At 46.6% G+C, this 21,660-nt stretch overlaps 1 protein-coding gene across 1 annotated transcript in view; it reads left to right on the plus strand.

Moving 5' to 3' along the window:
* Positions 1–21,660, plus strand: part of ALDH16A1 (aldehyde dehydrogenase 16 family member A1) — a 316,675-nt gene that overhangs the window by 144,941 nt on the left and 150,074 nt on the right. The window contains exon 11 of the mRNA XM_082274075.1: positions 19,079–19,184. Within this exon, the coding sequence (XP_082130201.1) occupies positions 19,079–19,184 (106 nt within the window). The remainder of the gene's footprint in view (positions 1–19,078; positions 19,185–21,660) is intronic.

Here is a 21,660-nt window from a genome sequence, read left to right on the forward strand (position 1 = left end):
GGACTCAGTGCGCTCCAAGCCTCGTTCTGAAACAGGAACTTCCCGTCTGAACAGGGAAGAGGCCGAATACGCACAGCGCGACCCAGGAGTGGGTGTAAGGCTCGAATGAGACGCCGCACCTGCATAGCGGCGGGGAAAGTAACAGGCTCTTGACAATTGAAAAGCAAGATGGGATAAACGAAGGTGTGTGAAAAACAGCCGGTCCCTAGTTTGAAATACTTACCCACCAGTCTGCTAACAAACCAAAATAAACCTGTCTAACAATATAAGTTAAAAGCAGCAGTTTAGTTAACACATATTTGCAAATGCATGCGGAAGCTGCAAGTCCAACGACAAGGCATCCTGCGTTTCTTGCAGAACCTAACACTAAATAACACTACTCAACCTGAGTGTCCAAGTGTCTTCACAAAGGGAAGTACATGCTTGCTAATAGATGGATGGGAAACAAATGGGATTGGAGACCGCCCAATCCTCCCCCACCTGCTCCAATCCATGACTGGCAATGAAAAACGCATGGCTGTAAAAAAAACACTTTTTTTTAGTTTCTATTATAAAATTTTGCAAAAAATTAATTTTTCTTCATACATTTGGGCCAAAATTTATACTGCTACATATCTCTGGTAAAATTAACCCAAATTAGTGTATATTATTTAGTCTGTGTGAAAGTTATTGAGTCTAGAAGCTATGGTACCAATTACTGAAAATTGATCACACCAGATGTACTGATGGCCTATCTCCTTTCTTGAGGCCCTGAAATGTCAGGACAGTACAAATACCCTCCAAATTACCCCTTTTTGTAAAGTAGACAGTCCAAGGTATTTAGTAAGAGGCATGGTGAGTTTTTTGAAGTTATAATTTTTTTCCCACAATTCTTGGGAAAATGAAGAAAAAATTTTTTTTTTCCCAAAACGTTGTCAATTTATAAGCCATTTCTAACACATAGCATGTACACAGCAAAAATGACACCCCAAAATTAATTCTGCTACTCCTTCTGAGTATGGTGATACCACATGTGTGAGACTTTTACACAGCCTGGCCACAAAAAGAGACTCCACGTCCAAGTAGCACCATAAGGCGTTTTAGGAGCATAAATACACATAAAACTTTCTTACTACCTATCACACTTTTCAAGGCCCTAGAGCACCAATACAATGGAAAAGTCCACAAAATGACCCCATTTTGGAAAGCAAACACTCCAACGTATATTCTATGAGGCATTATGGGTCCTTTGAACATGTCATTTTTTTCCACAAGTTTTTGGAAAATGTGGGAAAAAATAAAAACTTTTTTTTTTTTTACACAAAGTATTCCTAACACATAGCATGTACATAGCAAAAATGACACCCCAAAATACATTCTGCCACTCCTCCTGAGTATGGCAATGCCACATGTGTGAGACTTTTTCACAGCCTAGCCATATAGAGGGGCCCAACATCCAAGGAGCATCATCATGCATCCTAGCCACTTGCCTAGGCCTATTTTTGACATTTGGTGTTTACAAGCTAAAATCAGTTGTTTTTGCTAGAAAACTACTTAGAACCCCAAAACATTATATATTTTTTTAGCAGAGACCCTAGAGAATAAAATGGAGATTATTGCAATATTTTTTATCACACCGTATTTGCACAGCGGTCTTCCAAACGCAATTTTTTGGGAAAAAATTCACTTTTTTTAATTAAAAAATAAGAAACCAGTAAAGTTAGCCCAATTGTTTTCCATAATGTGAAAGATAATGTTACGCTGTGTAAATAGATAACCAACATGTCATGCTTCATAATTGCGCACGCTCACAGAATGGTGACAAACTTTGGTACTTAAAAATCCCCATAGGCGACACTTTGAAAATTTCTACAGGTTGCTATCTTAGAGTTACAGAGGATTATTGCTCTTGCTCTAACGATCGCAACGATACCTCACATGTGTAGTTTGAACACTGTTTACATATGTGGGCGGGGTTTCCGTATGCGTTCGCTTCTGTGCGTGAGCTCGCGAGGACAGGGCGCTTTAATTTTTTTTTTTTTTTTTACTATTTATTTTATTATTTTTTATTTTTACACTTTTTTAAAAAAAAAAAAAAATGATCATTTTTATTTCTATTACAAGAAATGTAAACATTACTTGTAATAGAAAAAGGCACGACAGGACCTCTTTTTTGTGAGATCTGGGGTCAAAAAGTCCTCAGATCTCACAAGTACACTAAAAGATAGAAAAAAATTAAAAAAAAAAAAAATTAAATAAAATGAAAAAAAAAAAAAAGGGACCTTTTAAACTGGTTGCTAGGCAACGACGTTTGCCGTAGCTCCGGTCCTCCAAGACCATAGAGTCGAGTGAGGGCAAGCTTGCCCTCACTCGACATCCTGTCTGTGAGGATCTGGGACCGGATCGTTTTCCCCGCTGCCGGCAGGTCTGGTAAGCGGGGAAAAGGACCAGAATGCCGCGGGAGGGGGGGCACCTCTTCCGCCACCCTGGAAGGGTGATCCCGCGGCAAATCCGCCGCTGGGACCACCCTTATCGGAAACCCAACCGTCCACCGTTTAAAAAAATACCAGGGTTATGGCAGCTATCTGCTGCCATAACTCCGGTATTTAGGTTTAAACGGAGGACGTATATAAACCTTTTTGGACTTAGACATGGTGGCTGTATGAAGGGTGACAGGTACTCGGGTACTTTTCTGGGCAGGTGACAGGTACTCTGGTACTGATGAGCAAGTGGCAGGTACTCGAGTACTCCGATAGGCAAGTGACAGGTACTCGGGTACTCTTATGGGCAGGTGACAGGCAGGTGATAGGTACTGATACTGATAGGTGAGTACCCGAGTCCCCGTCATCAGAGTACCCGAGTCCCCGTCATCAGAGTACCCGAGTCCCCATCATCAGAGTACCCGAGTCCCCGTCATCAGAGTACCCGAGTCCCCGTCATCAGAGTACCCGAGTCCCCGTCATCAGAGTACCCGAGTCCCCGTCATCAGAGTACCCGAGTACCCGTCATCAGCCCATCAGAGTACCCGAGTACCTGTCATCAGAGTACCTGATGCACTGGTGACAGGTACTCGGGTACTTTAATGGGCTAGTGACAGGTGCTCTTCATTGTGGGGGGGGGGGGCAATCAGTGTGGTTGGGGTGCACTGTAACTTGGTAACTAGCTGTTACCACAATCTCTTCCTCACACAGGATCAGTGTGTGAGGAGGAGAACACGGTGACAGCTAGTTACCGTGTTCTCTGTTGACATTTGTGACCGGATGTGATTGGACACAGCTGGTCACGTGGTAAAGAGCCAATTTCGGGGATGGGCTCTGTCCGAGGGACGAGCCTCGTCCCCGATCGTCACGCTGCGCGCCCCCGGGGGGCGCGCATTAAGAAAGGAACGAGCGGCTCGCGCTGGAGCCGCTCATGTGATCGGCTGTGATTGACACAGCCGATCACATGGTAAACAGCCAATTTCATTGGCTGTTTACCTTGATCGGGGTTGGGCTCAGTCCGAGGGACGAGCCTCACCCCCGATCGCCGCGCTGCGCCCCCCCGGGGGAGCGCAGTAGCGGGGGGATCCGGGCGCCGTCATATGACGGCGGCCCGGATCGCTAAAGGAATGTTGCCGACGTCATTTTACAATGACTCAGTATTGAAGGGGTTAAACACAGAGTCTCTTACAGGCTATTTCTGCCACTGAACAAGTTAGACATTCCTAAAGGGTTAATCGAAAGGGATGTAAGATGGTCTGCAGGAACCTGGAGATTCCATGAGTATTATAGATTTTTCCCTGGTCAGCAATGCACACCAGATAATCTGAATATATTAGGCCAGCTGCTAATATATGATGGTTCATTCAGAGTCTTCTTGCTCTTTAAAGCCTGCCTCCTAAGTTTTTCCACATAGAGTGGAGAGACACAGTAAGAGGGTAACATTTTCTTCTTTTGGGGTTGCTTGCTATGTGTAACCTATGCTCAAACCTATTTTCCTCCTTTCACTGCTGTTAGATCGGTTGGTGTATAAGAGTTAATTGGGACCTCTGGTGGTTTGGGCTACTGCCCACCCCTTGATGAATATATTTTTCTGCAACCCTGATTGATGGTTTTCTGGGTACAAACCTTTATACAAGAACTTCATATACTAACCTGTATTTAACCACTTTACCACCGGAGGATTTTGCTGTCTTCCGTCCAGGCCACTTTTTGCGATTCGGCGCTGTGCGAATTTAACTGACAATTGCGCGGTCGTGCGACGCCGTACCCAAACTAAATTTACGTCCTTTTTTTCCCACAAACAGAGCTTTCTTTTGGTGGTATTTGATCACCTGTGCGATTTTTACTTTTTGCGCTATAAACAAAAAAAGAGCGTTTATTTTGAAAAAATAACAATATTTTTCACATTTTTTTATATGAAATTCCCCCCCAAAAAAATGTAAAAATCTAATTTTTTTAAAATTTTTGGCCAATTTGTTTTCTGCTACCTATGTTTAGTAAAAAAAATCGCAATAAGCGTATTTTGATTGGTTTGCGCAAAAGTTATTGCGTTTACTAACTAAGGGAAAGATTTATGTCATTCTTGGTGTTTTTTTTTTTTAACGCGTAATGGCGGTGATCTGCGATTTTTTTTTTTTGCGGGACTGCGACATTGCGGCGGACAGATCGGACCCTTGACTGACATTTTTGACACTTTTGGGGGTACCAGTGACATTACTGCAGTAATCAGTGCTATATATATGCACTGTTACTGTAAAAATGACACTGGCAGGGAAGGGGTTAATTTTATTGGAGAGGGAGGGGTTAATGTATGCCTGGTGCTTACTGACGTGTGGGGGGGGGGGGAGGTGACTGTGTGACAGAAGGACAGATCGGATGTCCAGCTATGCTGAACACTCCGATCTGTCAGTCCCTGTCACTATGGAGATCCGCCCGCTGTGTTTACACACAGCGGGCGGAACTCCAGACTCGATCCCCGACGATCGGGGCAGAGCAGCGGCAATCGCCGCTGCTCCTCCGCTGGCCCGACTCCCGCTGTGAATGAACACGGAGTCCAGCGACGTAGGTCTACGTTGCTGGATGGGATTGCGGCACTTTGCCGCAGTAGCCTCCATGTGAGCGGAGGTAAAGTGGTTAATGGTTGCTTCTTAAGCCCTTCAGGTGTCTGTCTCCCTCCAAGCTTAGATTGTGTACACCTCTTCCTGAGGCAGACTTAATTGATCTCCGGGTCTGTGCTCGCTAAGACCTTAGATACTGGGAGACTTGGGCTCACTCCCACCTGTGTGTGGGCTAACTACACCTTCTCATACTTGTGCAATGGTAGGGAAACCGCTACTACCGCTTTGGTTTATGCGCCCACTTTAGACTTCCATTATTTGGAACTACCCTGGTTCGCCTCTGGTGGATGAAGGTTTAGTATCTAGAGTCCAAGCTATGCCTATGATAGATTTTTCCCTCTGTTGGCTGTTCCTTAGTTGAATTCACCATGACTCTGACTTCATGTCTTGTCTGGCTACGTATCAGATACCCACAATGTGGAAGTTTATTTGTGTATTTTCTGGTTGTTTTACTGCTCACCAGAAATACACAACACTAAAGCTGGATACACACTATCCAACTTTTGTTGTTAGATTTCCTTCAGATTTACCTTTTCTATATAGTGGAATGGCCTGCCAGATTGCATACAAATTGAAAGTGTTTAGGTTTGACCTCATATTATATGGTTTTGGTAAGTCTAAAGGAAAAAGTCTTCAGAAAATCTTATAGTGTGTATGGGCCCATAAGTTGTCTGTCTTTTTCTGGTTTGACTCTACCTTGTTGAGCATCAGAAATACACAACATTGAAGTTTATTTTGTGTCTTTGTTTATTTTGGCTATATGTCTCTTTTTTTGCTTACTAGAAATACACCACATTGAAAGTTGTCGGTGTCTTTCTATTTTACCTTATTTTTCTGTACATTAGAAATGCACATTGAAGTTGTTGGTAACATTTCTGTTGGTTACATGGCTGTACCTGGACTGCTAAATCAGAAACGGCCCCTCTTGTAACCAGAGTATCCGCAGTGGGGGTAGCTATTAGACGCATGGTGTGGCTGAAAAGCTGGTCTGCAGATCAGGCTTCAAAAAAGACTCTATCGGAGCTCCCCTTTACTGGGGACCGTTTGTTTGGATCCTCATTTGATGAACTGATCAAGAGTACTTTTCTTCCTTAATCCTCCAAGGGCAAGTCGCCTCCGGCACGCAGGAGAAAGGATCTAAGCCATTTAGGTATTCTGGGTGTTCCAAGAAAACATGTTTGTGTAAGCCGAGAGCAGGCTATTCGAGATCTACAGACAAATCCCCGTCTGCATGAAGGGACGCCCTCACCTGTAACTGGGGTGGGGGGACGTCTTCACTCCTTTCCGGAACCATGGACCTCCTTGATTCAGGACATGAACTGATCTGATCAAGTTACAAGATTGAATTCAGGTCTCGACCACCGGACAGATTCTTCCCGTCCAATCTACGCCCATTACCAGATCGGTCAGGGATCTACAAGAGGCGGTACAAGATCTGCTGTCGCAAGGGGTCATTGTACTGGTTCCCTCTCGGGAACGCTTTCAGGGTTTCTATTCAAACCTGTTTACTGTTCCCAGGAAAGAAGGCAAAATGCATCCAATCCTGGACCTCAACGCTCTGAACCGATTTGTGCGGGTACAGAAGTTTTGAATGGAGTCCATTCGCACGGTAGTGGCGTCCCTACACAAAGGAGACTTTGGCCTCCATCCATATCAAGGATGCATATCTGCACATCCCTATTTACTCTGGACACCAGCGTTTTCTTCGATTCGCTGTACGATAGGAGCATTATCAATTTGTGGCATTACCCTTTGGTCTCACCTCCACTCCCAGGGTCTTCACCAAAGTGTTGGCTCCGGTATTGCCATTACTGTGACAGTGGGGAATTGCGGTACTGGGGTATGTGGATGATCTCACAGTCAGTCCTGTTGGGCGAATTGACAATCACTGTACGGACTCTGCAAGAGTTCGGTTGGAAAATCTATTTAAAAATATCTGCTCTGGTACCATCCTCAAAACTGGATTATCTGGGAGTGACTCTGGACTCTGCTTTGGCGAGGGTGTTTCTTCCCCCAGAAAAGCTGCAAAAGTTGCAGAGGGCGATTAGTTTGCTGTTATCCAGCAACTTGTCCTCTCTGCGGACCTGCATGTGAGCCTTCGGTCTGATGGTGTCGACCTTCCAGGCGGTTCCATTTGCTCAGTTCCACATGGGACCCTTACAAAGGGAAAGTCTTGTCAAGTGGAACGAAGATCCAAAATCCTTGGACACTAGAATTCGGTGGAGTCATAGTCATGTTCATCAGAGCGATAAAGCTTTGGTTGAGTCACTGGATGAATCGTCTGCAGGGTTGTCCAGTTCGGGTTCAATCGGACAATGCCACAGCCGTGGCTTGCGTCAATCATCAAGGGGGCACCAAGAGTATCTTGGCGGCCCAGGAAGTGGCCAAGATCCTGAAATGGGCAGAAAATTTTGTTCCAGCCCTTTCCACGGTGCATATCCCAGGAGTGGAGAATTGGCAGGCGGATTACCTGAGTCGTCAGGTGTTGGATCAGAGGGAATGGTCCCTGCACCCGGGTATGTTTAACCTGCTGTGTGTCCGGTGGGGGACAACCGACGTCGACCTGTTAGCCTTTCGACTCAACAAGAAGGTACAGAGGTTTGTAGCCAGGTCTCAGGATCCTCTGGCCGATGCCACAGACGCACTGGTGGCTCCTTGGGGTCATCGGCTGATCTTTGTGTTCCCTCCGCTAAAACTCCTGCCGAGGCTTCTGCACGGAATAGAGGTGGAAGGGATTCTGATCATTCTGGTGGCCCCAGATTGGCCTCGCCGGTCTTGGTACGCAGATCCGGCAAGGTTGGTCGCCGATGCTCCTTGGAGACTTCCTCTCAGGGAAGATCTGCTGTCTCAAGGGCCAATCTTCCATCCTGCTTTACATTCGCTGACTTTAACAGCGTGGCGGTTGAAAGCCAGGTATTGAAGAACAGGGGTCTTTCTGACTCAATGATTCCTACCCTGTTGAAGGCTAGAAATTCTACCTCCAGGAAGATCTATCATTGTACGTGGAAATCTTGCATCTCATGGTGTAAATCGCTGAAGGTGCATCCTCACCTTTTCTTGGTGGCTAAGATTTTGACCTTTCTCCAAAGAGGGGTTGAACAGCGGTTGGCCTTGGGTAGTATTAAAGGCCAAGTGTCGGCTTTTGGCTGTGTTTTTTTCCAACGCCCTTTAGCTACGCATGCTTTGTTTCACACTTTTTATCACTTTTTATCAAGGGGTTCGCCATATGGCGCCTCTGAATACGATCCCTGTTACCTCTGTGGGATCTTAACTTGGTACTGTCTGTCCTTCAAAAACCTCCCTTTGAGAACATTAGGGAGATTCCTCTGCTTACACTGTCAGAGAAGGTAGACTTTTTGGTGGCTATTACCTCTGCTCGAAGAGTATCTGAATTGGCGGCATTATCCTGCTGTTCACCTTATATGGTGGTCCACAGAGATAAGGTGGTACTTCGACCTAATCAGTGGTTTTTTGTTCCTAAGGTGGTTTCTGATTTCATTTGAATGAAGACATGGTGCTGCCTTCACTCTGTCCTAAGCCCAAGCATCCCAAGGAAATTGCCTTGCATTCTTTGGATGTGATTTGGGCAATTAGGGTTTACCTGGCAGCTACTGAATCTTTCAGGAAATCAGACTTTCTCTGTCGCTCATTGACAGACGCAGTCCTCTTGATTAATATCAAATTGGGTTATACTGCCCTCTACAGGAGTAGGACACTAGGCAGAAGGAAAACATTCTGGCCACACCTTAGGGGCAGTCCCAGAGGGTATATCCTCTCTCTCTCTGCTACAGGATGTTAGTTTTTTTCTGTCTAGTCAGGAGTAAGGACCTAAGTTCCTTGCTGGGATCTTTGGTCCTGGCAAGATTTTTTTAGGCAGCTTTTTTCTCCAGTTGTTCCTGTGAGATCTTCAAGCAATTATGCTGGAGCTGGGCGACGGGCTAGATGTTAAGATCCAGTGGTCACCCCAGTCAGCCTACGAGCGCGTGCAGGCCCTAGCTCCGCGCTGGGTTGGCCGCGACATAGTCCCACTGGACGGGGACTGGCCCTGCGAGTTAAACGTCTCGCCGGGACGCCGACGACCAGTTGGAAACTGAGTCGCGGCGTCCGTATTGGTCAACAGCCCCCCCACTTCGGCGGAGAGGGGTTCTGTTAGGAGGGGTTCCGGTATGGTTAGTATGTTCCCCCTCTCCCCTGTCGGGTTTTGGGAATAGACACGGGCCCCCCTGTGGATGGTCGGACCCTTTTGATCCTGGGTCCCTCCTCTATCCTATAGCATGTGTCACAGATCTCCCTCTTGAGTGTGATTTGGTGAATAAGAACCAGGAGGCTTGGTTTGGGAGCTGACTATCGGAAGTCACTGTATGAGTGGGCACTGTAAAGGGACCATGACTGAAGTCAGTGGCTGGCATTACTGTTTAGGATGGCCATGTAAGAGGGTGATATGATCCTACCTTATACATAAGGTTGCAGTTGCCTGGACTACCGCCATCCGCCGCCGCCATCCTCCCGCAGGCCGCACAGGCCGATGCCTGCCTTCCGCAGGCCGCACGGTGTAGCAGGCCAATGCCATCTTTCCACAGGGGCCGCCGCCATCCTCCCGCAGGTCGCGCGGGGCCGCCATCTTGGCGTAGCCTCGTGTCTCCGGCATGGGGGCGGCCATTTTGGAGATGACCAGCTACCTCGAGGAGTAGCAGGGGAAGCGCCGGAAGGCGTGTAAAGGGACGGAGCCGCCTCCTTTACCCGGGAAAATGATCCAAAAGACTTCCTGTCTGTAAGGGACAGCGCTGAGAGTAGTTTGGTAGAAGCTTCTGTGCATCAGGTGGTGAGCCCTTGGGGTCTCTCTCTCTCTCTCTGTGGGGGTCCGAAGCAGGTAACACTGAGGGGCGCTGTTGCGCTGGGGGATTACAAAAAAATAAAAAAAGTTTTTTTCATTGCAATTTTTTTTGTTTGCTGGCAAGTGTCTTGGATTAATCATGGACCCTGCCACACATGTATCCCCACCTGATCCCCTCGAGGTGGCCGCAGGACCCTCCAGTGCCCCACTTATGATTGATGCATTATCAGCAGTTTTGGAGTTTTTGGTATCCCGGGTGGAGGTGGCCTGTCAGGGACGGGGGGCAAGAAAGCGACCCCCGCCTACCCCTATTTCATCTGACACTTCAGATACGGATTCTGAGCTTGTCACTGCAGCTGCAGGTCCCTCTTCTGGGGCTGCTGTCTCGGGTACGGTCTCCTCAGACAGTGAGGAGGATGTTTCTGCCTCCGCCATAGCACAAGAAGAAGCGTTGGTGGACGCACTAGTTGTGTCTGTCCGGGAAACCTTAAGTCTTGAGGTTACACCGGCAGAGGTAGCTGACACTGAAATTCCTTTTGGTACTAGCAAGCCTACCAAAATGGCGAAGGTTTTTCCCTTGCCCAAATGTTTTGGTAATCTAATTAAAGAAGAATGGGGTCGTCCAAAACGAACCCCTGCTATTTCCAAACGCATTGCTAGGCGCTATCCGTTTGAGGAATCCCTCCTTAAAAAATGGACGGTACCACCCATTTCCAGACTAAATAAAGCCACTGTTATCCCGTTGGAGGACGCTCCGTCCTTTAGGGATCCGGTGGATCGAAATTGGAAGCGGAATGCCGCTCCATTTTTTCCCTGATAGGGTCAACCTTTAGGCCAATGGTTGCCATTGGTTTAGTTTCACAAACATTGACAGAATGGACCAAATTGTTACGCCGTGACCTGAAGGGGAGAAGTATCCCCCCGGCAGTATCCGATTTGATGGAGCAGATTATACAAGGACTAAAGTTCATCTGTGACGCCGCCCTGGACACCACTCCCTTGTTAGGGCATGCATCGATTTCAGCAGTGGTCCTCAGACGTGTGTTGTGGTTAAAGTGCTGGTCGGCGGATCAAGGTTCCAAAAAAGCTTTGGCTAATCTCCCTTTTCAAGGGGATCGCCTGTTTGGGGCCACCTTGGATGAGATTATAAAGGATGTCACTCTGGGCAAGAGCACTTTTTTGCCACAGACTGCTAAGGGTAAAGGACCTCGTAACAGGCGAGGGCCTTTCTTTTCCGCTCATAAAAAGTTTGTTCGTTCCGCTGGGGCGGGCGATAAGGGGAAGCCCTCCAAAGCCCCTTCAGGGGGTTTCAAAGGGCGCTGGTCGGGTAAACAAAAGTCCGGCTCAGCCAAACCTGAAGATAAGACCAATACAGCCTGAAGGTGCGCCCCCACCCATCTCTGGGGTGGGGGGACGTCTTCACCGGTTTCCGGATCCATGGCTTTCCAGAATCCCGGACAAAGGGGTTCGCGAGGTCATACGGTCGGAATACAAGATCGAGTTTCGATCACTTCTACTGGTGCGATTCTTCCCTTCCAACATTCAAATATCCCCGGATCGCTTAAAAGCTTTGCGGGGGGCAGTAATGGACTTGATGCAACAAGGAGTGGTAGTTCCCGTTCCTTGAGCAGAACGTTTTCAGGGGTTCTATTCGAACCTATTCACAATACCCAGAAAGGAGGGTAAGGTGCGTCCAATTCTGGACTTAAGAGCACTCAATCATTTTGTCCGGGTACAAGAATTCAAGATGGAGTCCATCTGAACAGGGGTGGCCTCCCTGCATCAGGGGGATTTCCTGGCGTCCAGAGACAGCAAGGATGCCTAATTTCAGATCCCCATCTTCGCAGGACATCAGCGTTTTCTTCACTTTTCCCAAAGATCATTCCTAGTTCCCACCAGGAGATTGAACTATCTGGGCCTAACTTTGGAGAAATCCTTGGCAAGGGTGTGTCTCCTTACGGAGAAGCTCCGGAAGATTCAGTGAACGATTCGGATGTTGCTGTCTGTCAACTGGCCTTCCCTTCGGACTTGCATGAGGATCCTGGGACAGATGGTGGCCTTCTTAGAGGCAGTACCGTATGCCCAGTCTCATACCCGAATTCTCCAAAAGGAGATTCTTTTCAAATGGAATCGGAATCCCGATTCTCTGGACAATCGGATCCGGTTGAGCGAGCGGACCAGGGAGTCTCTGGTCTGGTGGCTTCGGTCTCCGATGCTCAGCCAGGGGAAGTCATTTCTTCCGATAGAATCCAGGTTACCGATAAATGTATTGGAACTGAGAGCGATCAGACTTTGTCTGATTTATTGGACCGAGCAGCTCCAGGGCAGCCCGGTTTGGATCCAGTCGGACAATGCCACGGCCGTGGCTTATGTCAATCACCAAGGGGGCACCTAGAGTGTCCTGGCGACCATCGAAGTGGCCAGCATTCTTCGTTGGGCGGAACGGTTTGTTCCGGCTCTCTCCGCGGTATTCACTCCGGGGGTGGAAAATCGTCAGGCAGATTATCTCAGCCGTCAGATTCTGGATCAAGGGGAATGGCCTCTTCATCCAGAGGTATTTCACCAGCTGTGCCTTCATTGGGGCACCCCGGAGGTGGATCTGTTGGCAGCTCGGCTCAACAGGAAGGTGGGGAGGTTTGTAGCCCGCTCCCAAGATCCTCGAGCGGACGCAGCAGACGCGCTGGTCTCCCCGTGGGGACAGTATCAGCTACTGTATGTCTTCCCTCCTCTCAAGTTGCTGCCGAAACTTCTTCGCAGGATAGAGGTGGAGGAAATTCCAGTTATCCTGGTAGCTCCGGACTGGCCTCGTCGACCCGGGTACGCCGACTTGATCAGGCTGGTCGCGGACGCTCCTTGGAGACTTCCTCTCAGGGAGGATCTGCGGTCTCAGGGACCGATCTTCCATCCTGCTTTACAATCGCTGGCTTTAACGGCCTGGCTATTGAGACTCAGGTGCTGAAGGACAAGGGATTGTCAACTTCAGTTATTCCTACTTTAATTAAAGCAAGGAAAGCGACTTCCAGAAAAGTCTATCATCGCACATGGAAGTCTTATATTGCGTGGTGTGAATCCCTTGGATTTCCTCCACGTGCCTATTCGGTGACCCGAATCTTGGCTTTTCTGCAACAGGGGGTTGAGCAGAAGCTGGCCTTGAGTACTGTCATGGGTCAGGTTTCAGCGTTGGCAATTTTCTTTCAGAAACCTTTGGCTACCCATTCCTTGGTGCGGAATTTCATCCAGGGGGTGCGGCACCTGGCTCCGCCAGTGCGCGCGCCCTTACCGCCCTGGGATCTTAATTTGGTTTTGTCGGTTCTTCAGAAACCTCCCTTTGAAAATATCAGGGAGATTCCCTTGCTTACGTTATCCCAGAAGGTGGCCTTCTTGGTGGCCATTACTTCTGCACGCAGGGTGTCAGAACTGGCCGCATTATCCTGTCGTTCCCCATATCTGGTGGTTCATAGGGATAAGGTGGTTCTTCGTCCGAATCCATCCTTCCTTCCTAAGGTGGTTTCAAAGTTTCATCTGAATGAAGATATTGTGCTACCTTCCTTGTGTCCTAAGCCCTGTCATCCTCGGGAGTTTGCGTTACATTCCTTGGATGTGGTTCGGGCAATCAGGGTATACTTGAAAACTACGGACTCGTTTCGTAAAACGGATTCACTTTTTGTGATCACGGATGGCCCCAAAAAGGGGTTGCCTGCATCTGCCATGACTATCTCCAGATGGATCAGACAGACGGTGGTACAGGCTTATTCTATTAAGGGTTGGAATCCTCCGTTCCCTGTTAAGGCGCACTCCACTCGGGCGCTTAGTGCTTCCTGGGCCTTCCGCCATCAGGCGTCAGTGGTCCAGGTTTCCAAGGCGGCTACCTGGTCGTCGGTTCATACCTTTACAAAATTTTATAAAGTTGATGTGTTGGCATCGGAGGATGCCTCTTTTGGCCGCAAGGTTTTGCAGGCCGCAATTTGAGGAGACCGTTGGTCTACCTCGAGGGTTTTTTTCTGTTGGGTTTTCAGTTGAGTCTCATCCTTTGGTTTGATGAGCCTTTAAGACTTCTAGTCGGCACCGGTTGGGCCTTCTGGATTTAAATTTTGATTTCTGTTATCCCACCCCTCATTTGTGGCACTGCTTTGGGACGTCCCAATTTGATATTAATCGAGAGGACTGCGTCTGTCAATGAGCGACAGAGAAAAATGGATTTTTGTAAAATCTTACCGTAAAATCCTTTTCTCTTAAGCTCATTGACAGACGCAGTACCCGCCCCTCTACTTTTGAGTTGGGTTGGGTTAAATTCTCTGACACTGCTTTGTGACATAACTAACATCCTGTAGCAGAGAGAGAGAGGATATACCCTCTGGGACTGCCCCTAAGGTGTGGCCAGAACGTTTTCCTTCTGCCTAGTGTCCTACTCCTGTAGAGGGCAGTATAACCCAATTTGATATTAATCAAGAGGACTGCGTCTGTCAATGAGCTTAAGAGAAAAGAATTTTCCGGTAAGATTTTACAAAAATCAATTTTTCTGTCCTCACGGGACGACCTTGAAAGGGATTAGCTGTGTCTGCCACGGCCATATCCAGAAGGATCAGGCAGACGGTGGTACAGGCTTATTCACTAAAGGGTCAGTTTCCACCTTTCCCTGTGAAGGTGCATTCCACTAGGGCGCTGAGTGCCTCTTGGTCTTTTCACCATCAGGCGTCCATGGAAGTTTGCAAGGCGGCAACTTGGTTGTCTGTGCATAAGTTCACAAAATTCTACAAGTACAGCCAGGCCCATAAATATTGAGACATCTACACAATTCTAATCTTTTTGGCTCTATACACCGCCACAATGGATTTGAAATTAAACAAACAAGACGTGCTTTAACTGCAGACATCCAAATCAGGTGAACGGTGTAGGAATTACATCAGTTTGTATATGTGCCTCCCACTTTTTAAGGGACCAAAAGTAATGGGACTGATAACAATCATAAATCAAATTTTCACTTTTTAATACTTAGTGGCAAATTCTTTGCAGTCAATTACAGCCTGAAGTCTGGAAAGCATAGACATCACCAGAGGCTGGGTTTCATCCCTGGTGATGCTCTGCCAGGCCTCTACTTCAACTGTTTTCAGTTCCTGCTTGTTCTTGGGGCATTTTCCCTTTAGTTTTGTCTTCAGCAAGTGAAATGCATGCTCAATCGGATTCAGGTCAGGTGATTGACTTGGCCATTTCATAACATTCCACTTCTTTCCCTTAAAAAACTCTTTGGTTGCTTTTGCAGTATGCTTCGGGTCATTGTCCATCTGAACTGTGAAGCGCTGACCAATGAGTTCTGAAGCATTTGGCTAAATGGGAGCAGATAATATTGCCTGAAACACTTCAGAATTCATCCTGCTTCTTTTGTCAGCAGTCACATCATCAATAAATACAAGAGAACCAGTTCCATTGGCAGCCATACATGCCCACGCCATGACACTACCACCATAATGCTTCACTGATGAGGTGGTATGCTTTGGATCATGAGCAGTTCCTTTCCTTCTCCATACTCTTCTCTTCCCATAACTCAGGTAAGTTGATCTTGGTCTCCTCTCTCCATAGGATGTTGTTCCAGAACTGTGAAGGCTTTTTTAGATATTGTTTGGCAAACTCTAATCTGGCCTTCCTGTTTTTGAGGCTCACCAATGGTTTACATCTTGTAATGAACCCTCTGTATTCCCTCTGGTGAAGTCTTCTCTTGATTGTTGACTTTGACCCTCATACACCTACGTCCTGGAGAGTGTTCTTGATCTGGCCAACTGTTGTGAAGGGTGTTTTCTTCACCAGGGAAAGAATTCTTTGGTCATCCACCACAGTTGTTTTCCATGGTCTTCCAGGTCTTGTGGTGTTGCTGAGCTCACCGGTGCGTTCTTTCTTTTTAAGGATGTTCCAAACAGTTGATTTGGCCACACCTAATGTTTTTGCTATCTCTCTGATGGTTTTATTTTGTTTTTTTTTCAGTCTAATGATGGCTTGCTTCACTGATAGTGACAGCTCTTTGGATCTCATATTGAGAGTTGACAGCAACAGATTCCAAATGCAAATAGCACACTTGAAATGAACTCTGGACCTTTTAGCTGCTCCTTGTAAATGGGATAATGAGGGAATAGCACACACCTTGCCATGGAACAGCTGAGCAGCCAATTGCCCCATTACTTTTGTTTCCTTAAAAAGTGGGAGGCACATATACAAACTGTTGTAATTCCTACACCTTTCACCTGATTTGGTTGTAAATACCCTCAAAGCTGAAAGTCTGCAGTTAAAGCACATCTTGTTTGTTTCATTTCAAATCCATTATAGAGCCAAAAAGATTAGAATTGTGTTGATGTCCCAGTATTTATGGACCTGACTGTAGATGTGTTGGCTTCCGCAGATGCTTCTTTTGGCCGCAAGGTTTTGCGGGCTGCTGTTCTCTTTGAGGGTGTATGTTTTCTAGGTGAGCTCCAGTTCTTCCTGGTTGAGCTCCATGTTCACTGGTTGGCTAAGTTTAGCCTTTGGGGAATTACATTCTTTTCAGCGTGGTTTTCCCACCCCTCATGCAAATACTGCTTTGGGATGTCCCAATGGTTAAGAAGAATATGGAGCTGCGTCTGTTGATGAATGATAGAGAAAACCTAATTTTTTGACTAACCGTAAAATCCTTTTTTTTTAGTTCATTGACAGACCCAGCACCCGCCCCTCTATTTCTGAGTGGGATGGGGTTTTTTCTTCTAAACACTGCTTGCAACAAAACTGAATCCTATAGCAGAATGAGTGGGTGTATGCCTGCAGAGACTGCCCTATAGGCGTGGTAAAGATTTTTCTGGCCTAGTGTCCTACTTCTGTAGGGGGCAGCATAACCCAATGGTCAAGAAGAATATGGAGCTGCGTCTGTCAATGAACTTCAGAGAAAAGGGTTTTACGGTTAGTCAAAAATCCAATTTTACCAAGCTCCTTTCCGCCTAAACTTATTGCATTTGCGGGCAGATCTATAGGGAGTGGATTATGGTGCCAGGCATCAGGTAGGACACCTGATCGCTACGGTATGGTTAAACATTATTTTACCAAGCTCCTTTCCGCTTAATTTTATTTCATTTGTGGGCAGGTGTATAGGGAGTATCTGGTATATAGAGCATTTTCACAACTGACATGCCAACATTCAGATGTGAGGGAAATTATAGGTTGGTGTACTTTGGGTACATACCTGTCCAGCTTTCTGAGCCCAGGAAATAACCTTACCTTGATCTATTTCCCTTAAGTGGGCTTCCCTTTACCCATCACTATGGGAAATAAATAAAAAATAATTTAAAGGGGGCCTGCATGGGTTGTCTGTCAGGGAGCCTCTTTTTTAACCATTCTCCTGAACAGAGTAGTGTTAAGGACACTACTTTCATTAACAAATCGGATCTGGCTTAGTTTCACAGAACAAGTCTTGGATTTTGGTGGTCCTAAGAAGTGGTACAGACATGATAGACCACGATTGCTAGATGATTTAGACAGTCTTGCTAACCTAGTGATTTCACAGGTTTTCTGATTTCGTCTTTAAGTTCCCACTCCACATGGGTCCTGCATCTGAAGCAGAGACTTCGGAGGGGCAAACCTGGTGATCAGCCTCTTAATCCAAGATATCTTCATCACTTATAATGGAGTGGAGGTAAAACGGGCTGCAAGCCTGGCACTTGGCGGGAAGATCTTGCAGGCATTGGTCCCACCCTAAGGTAGGCCTGTGGTTACTTTATTATCCTCATGTGTTGCCGTCCTGCAGGGTGCAGGGAGAAAACCAACAGTTAGACTTACCGGTAACAGCGTTTCTACGAACCTTCCAGGACAGCAGGCATACTTCCCGCCCAGTTAAAAGGGTGAGGAAAGAATGTAAACAATAGGTGGTGAGTACCCAAGTGAATGTATACCCCCTTGTGAATCGGTTGGGAGAATTACTTTTTTACAACTGAGGGACAAGGGGATGGGTGGGCCTTTTAACAGCTGTGAACTGATTGTGTTTCCTGTAGGGTGGAGCCTCTCATCTCGTATGTGTTGCTGTCCTGGAAGGTTCATACAAACACCGTTACCGGTATAAACAGTCGGTTTTTTATTCATTCTTTATTTAAAGATTATACATTTTGTCAGAGAATACAAGCAGAAATAATATGTCCAATCAGAATACTAATACACTATAAAGAATCACATAGGAAATTACATTGGTCTATATTTCAGGATTAGCCCAGTAGTGGAATAATAAAGTGTGTAACACACAGAAAACTTGAGGCGTTAACCCAAGGATATTTGCAAGGCAAGAGTCCAAGTCTTGCATCAGTCCACACCAGCCTTTTTCAACAAGGGTGCCTTCTGGGCTCTTCAGGGGTGCCTTGGAAAAATGCCTAAATATTGCTACAAATTGCACAAAAATTGGCAACAAACCAGCGAGTAGATGAAGCCTGCCTTTTTTTTACACACAACCACAGGATTTTATTGTACAGCAATAAAACTTGGGCATCGTGTGGTCCTGCCACTCGCATTCTAACAACAAATGACATCTTGTCATAGTTTGCCCCTCCCTTGCACCTCTCTGTCAGCACTGGGGTTGTTTTAGCAGACAGGAAGAGAAACTGAGGGAGAAAAGATTCTAGAGAATACTAGTCAGTACCAGCGTGTAAAGGTGGAGGAAGTAAATCACCTCCAATGTTGGGTAGCCTACGTGCTAAATGTGGATGCTGCTGCAATATGTAAAAATATTAGTTTAGATGTTTACATTTTAGAAAGGGGTGCTTCAAGATTGTGCATCATTTTAAAGGGTGCCTTGGCAGAAAAAAAGGTTGAGAAACACTGGTCTACACAATGTTAACATGGAAAAGAATTGTTTTGTGGACAATGGAATAACCTTGAATAATCAAGGAAGGGAGAAATGAAGATTGATGGTGATATTCAGCACCAGTTGAAAACTTCTGGGAAGGCTGGGAGCAAAAAGAAGGGAAGGATTGAGAAAGAAGGGAGGGAGGGTTTGACTAGGGCCTACTTGTTTGAGCTTGGGGAGTGACTGTTTTCTGGAGAATCCCTTTAAACATTGTAAACTTAAAATATATAATGGTGGTGCAGACCTATCTGGCAACTGTTCTAGCAGCAGGCCACCCCCCCTGATGTTTATGTTACTGAATGATCCCCTCTTCTTTCTTCAGCATAAAGGCTGGCACAGTGTGGATAAATGGGCACAACATGTTTGATGCAGCTGCTGGATTTGGTGGATATAAAGAAAGTGGATTTGGACGGGATGGAGGAAAAGAGGTGAGAAGAATTGTACCTGTACCAAACTTTGGTACAAAAAAACACTGTTTTAAAGAATACTTTTGTGTTTCAGTCTGCAGCCATACTCTATATGATTGTTTAACTGTTTGACAATGATGACTGTAAATTACCCTTTAAGGGAACATTAATGCCAAGAGGCGATGTGGCTTCCCAGTCACATGACTGTTTTGATTGGCTCTCATATCCGTTACATGATTGGGAGCGTGTTCCACTGGCTCCCATTCAAAGGTCGTGATCAAAAGTGGAAAGAAACAGCTCAGTCGTTGTGCTCTCAGCACACAACCTAAGACATCCGTGGACACATATGTGAACACCAAGGCATTAAAACCCACTTTTCCTGCTGCTGCATATATAGGTTATACTCCATGTACCAAACGCAAGGCCCGCGGGCCGAATCCGGTCACCATTTCATGTGGCCCTCTCACCCAGAACTTTTTTTTCAGCCTCTGTTCTGCCACCTCTGGCTCTCGCCCTACGCTCCCTGCTCACCGCTGTCACTTTTTAAACACCAAAGCCTTCATTGTTTACAAGGACAGCCTTCCTCTTGGCAGCTCACAGATCCCTGCCTGACCTGCACTCTAGAGGAACAAGGGAAATACAGATAAATGTGCAGTGTGGGATGGGGCATCGCGTGGTAAGCTGCACTGTGATCCCTATCTGTGCCCGGGTGCATGGATGCCAACCTATGATCTCCCTGTAAGTGAGAGGGAGAGGCAGAGAAACCTACACTGCTGGGAGGTACTAGAGCTGTGCCAGGTAGGTGAGATGTGAGGAAGATTTTTGGGAATGGGAGGGAAGAGATGAGGGCTATGGGGGGGATGTGTGCAGAGATGGTGGATGGGGGAGAGAGGTTCAGAGGTCAGAGTCGAGGGGTGAAAGTCAGACATGGACACCATGTGAAAGACAGCTGAAATCTGCACACTCCTCAACTCTGTACTCTATACACAGAGCATCCCTGGACTCTGCACTCTGTATGTAGCGCATGCCTGAACTTTGCTCTCTGCACATTGTGCATCCCTGTACTCTGCACGTAACACACTCCTGGTATTTATTGCCCTTTTAAGAGCTTCCCACTCTAAGCGCAACTTGGCTACACCCATTGCTCAATGAGGTCCGGTATTCATGGTTGAGTTCCTGCACATATTCTCTGAGCAGAAAAGCCCTGGATACATTTTTACAGTCTTATACAGTATCTCACAAAAGTGAGTACACCTCTCTCATATTTGTAAATATTTTATATCTTTTCATGTGACAACACTGAAGACATGACACTTTGCTACAATGTAAAGTAGTGAGTGTACAATAACAGTGTAAATTTGCTGTCCCCTCAAAACAACTCAGCACACAGCCATTTCATTTCTAAACTGCTGGCAACAGAAGTGAGTACACTCCTAATTGAAAATGTCCAAATTGAGCCCAATTAGCCATCTCCCCTCCCCGGTGTCATGTGACACGTTAGTGTTACAAGGTCTCAGGTGTGAATGGGGAGCAGGAGTGTTAAATTTGGTGTCATCGCTCTCGCGCTCTCATACTGGTCACTAGAAGTTCAACATGGCACCTCATGGCAAAGAACTCTCCGAGGATCTGAAAAAAAGAATCGTTGCTCTGCACAAAGATAGCCTAGGCCAGTGATGGCAAACCTTGGCACCCCAGATGTTTTGGAACTACATTTCCCAAGATGCTCATGCACTCTGCAGTGTAGTTGAGCCTCATGGGAAATGTAGTTCTAAAACATCTGGGGTGCTAAGGTTCGTGATCACTGGCCTAGGCTATAGGAAGATTGCCAAGACCCTGAAACTGAGCTGAAGCACAGCGGCCAAGACCATACAGCGGTTTAACAGGACAGGTTCCACTCAGAACAGACCTCGCCATGGTCGACCAAAGAAGTTAAGTGCATGTGCTCAGCATCCTATCCAGAGGTTGTCTTTGAGAAATAGACGTATGAGTGCTGCCAGCAATGCTGCTGTGGTTGAAGGGGTGGGGGGTCAGCCTGTCAGTGCTTAGACCATACGCCGCACACTGCATCAAATTGGTCTGCATGGCTGTTATCCCAAAAGGAAGCCTCTTCTAAACATGATGTACAAGCAAGCCCACTAACAGTTTGCTAAAGACAAGCAGACTAAGGACATGGATTACTGGAACCATGTCCTGTGGTCTGATGAGACCAAGACAAATGTATTTGATTCAGATGGTGTCAAGCGTGTGTGGTGGCAACTAGGTAAGGAGTACAAAGACAAGTGTGTCTTGCCTACAGTCAAGCATGGTGGTGGGAGTCTCATGGTCTTGGGCTGCATGCACTGGGGAGCTACAGTTCATTGAGGGAACCATGAATGCCAACATGTACTGTGACATACTGAAGCAGAGCATGTTCCCTTCCCTTTGGAGACTGGGCCACAGAGCAGTAACCCAACATAACGACCCCAAACACACCTCCAAGACGACCACTGCCTTGCTA

The sequence above is a fragment of the Pelophylax lessonae genome, assembly GCF_965119305.1.
Source record: "Pelophylax lessonae genome assembly, chromosome: 12".
NCBI classification, from domain to species: Eukaryota; Metazoa; Chordata; class Amphibia; order Anura; family Ranidae; genus Pelophylax; species Pelophylax lessonae.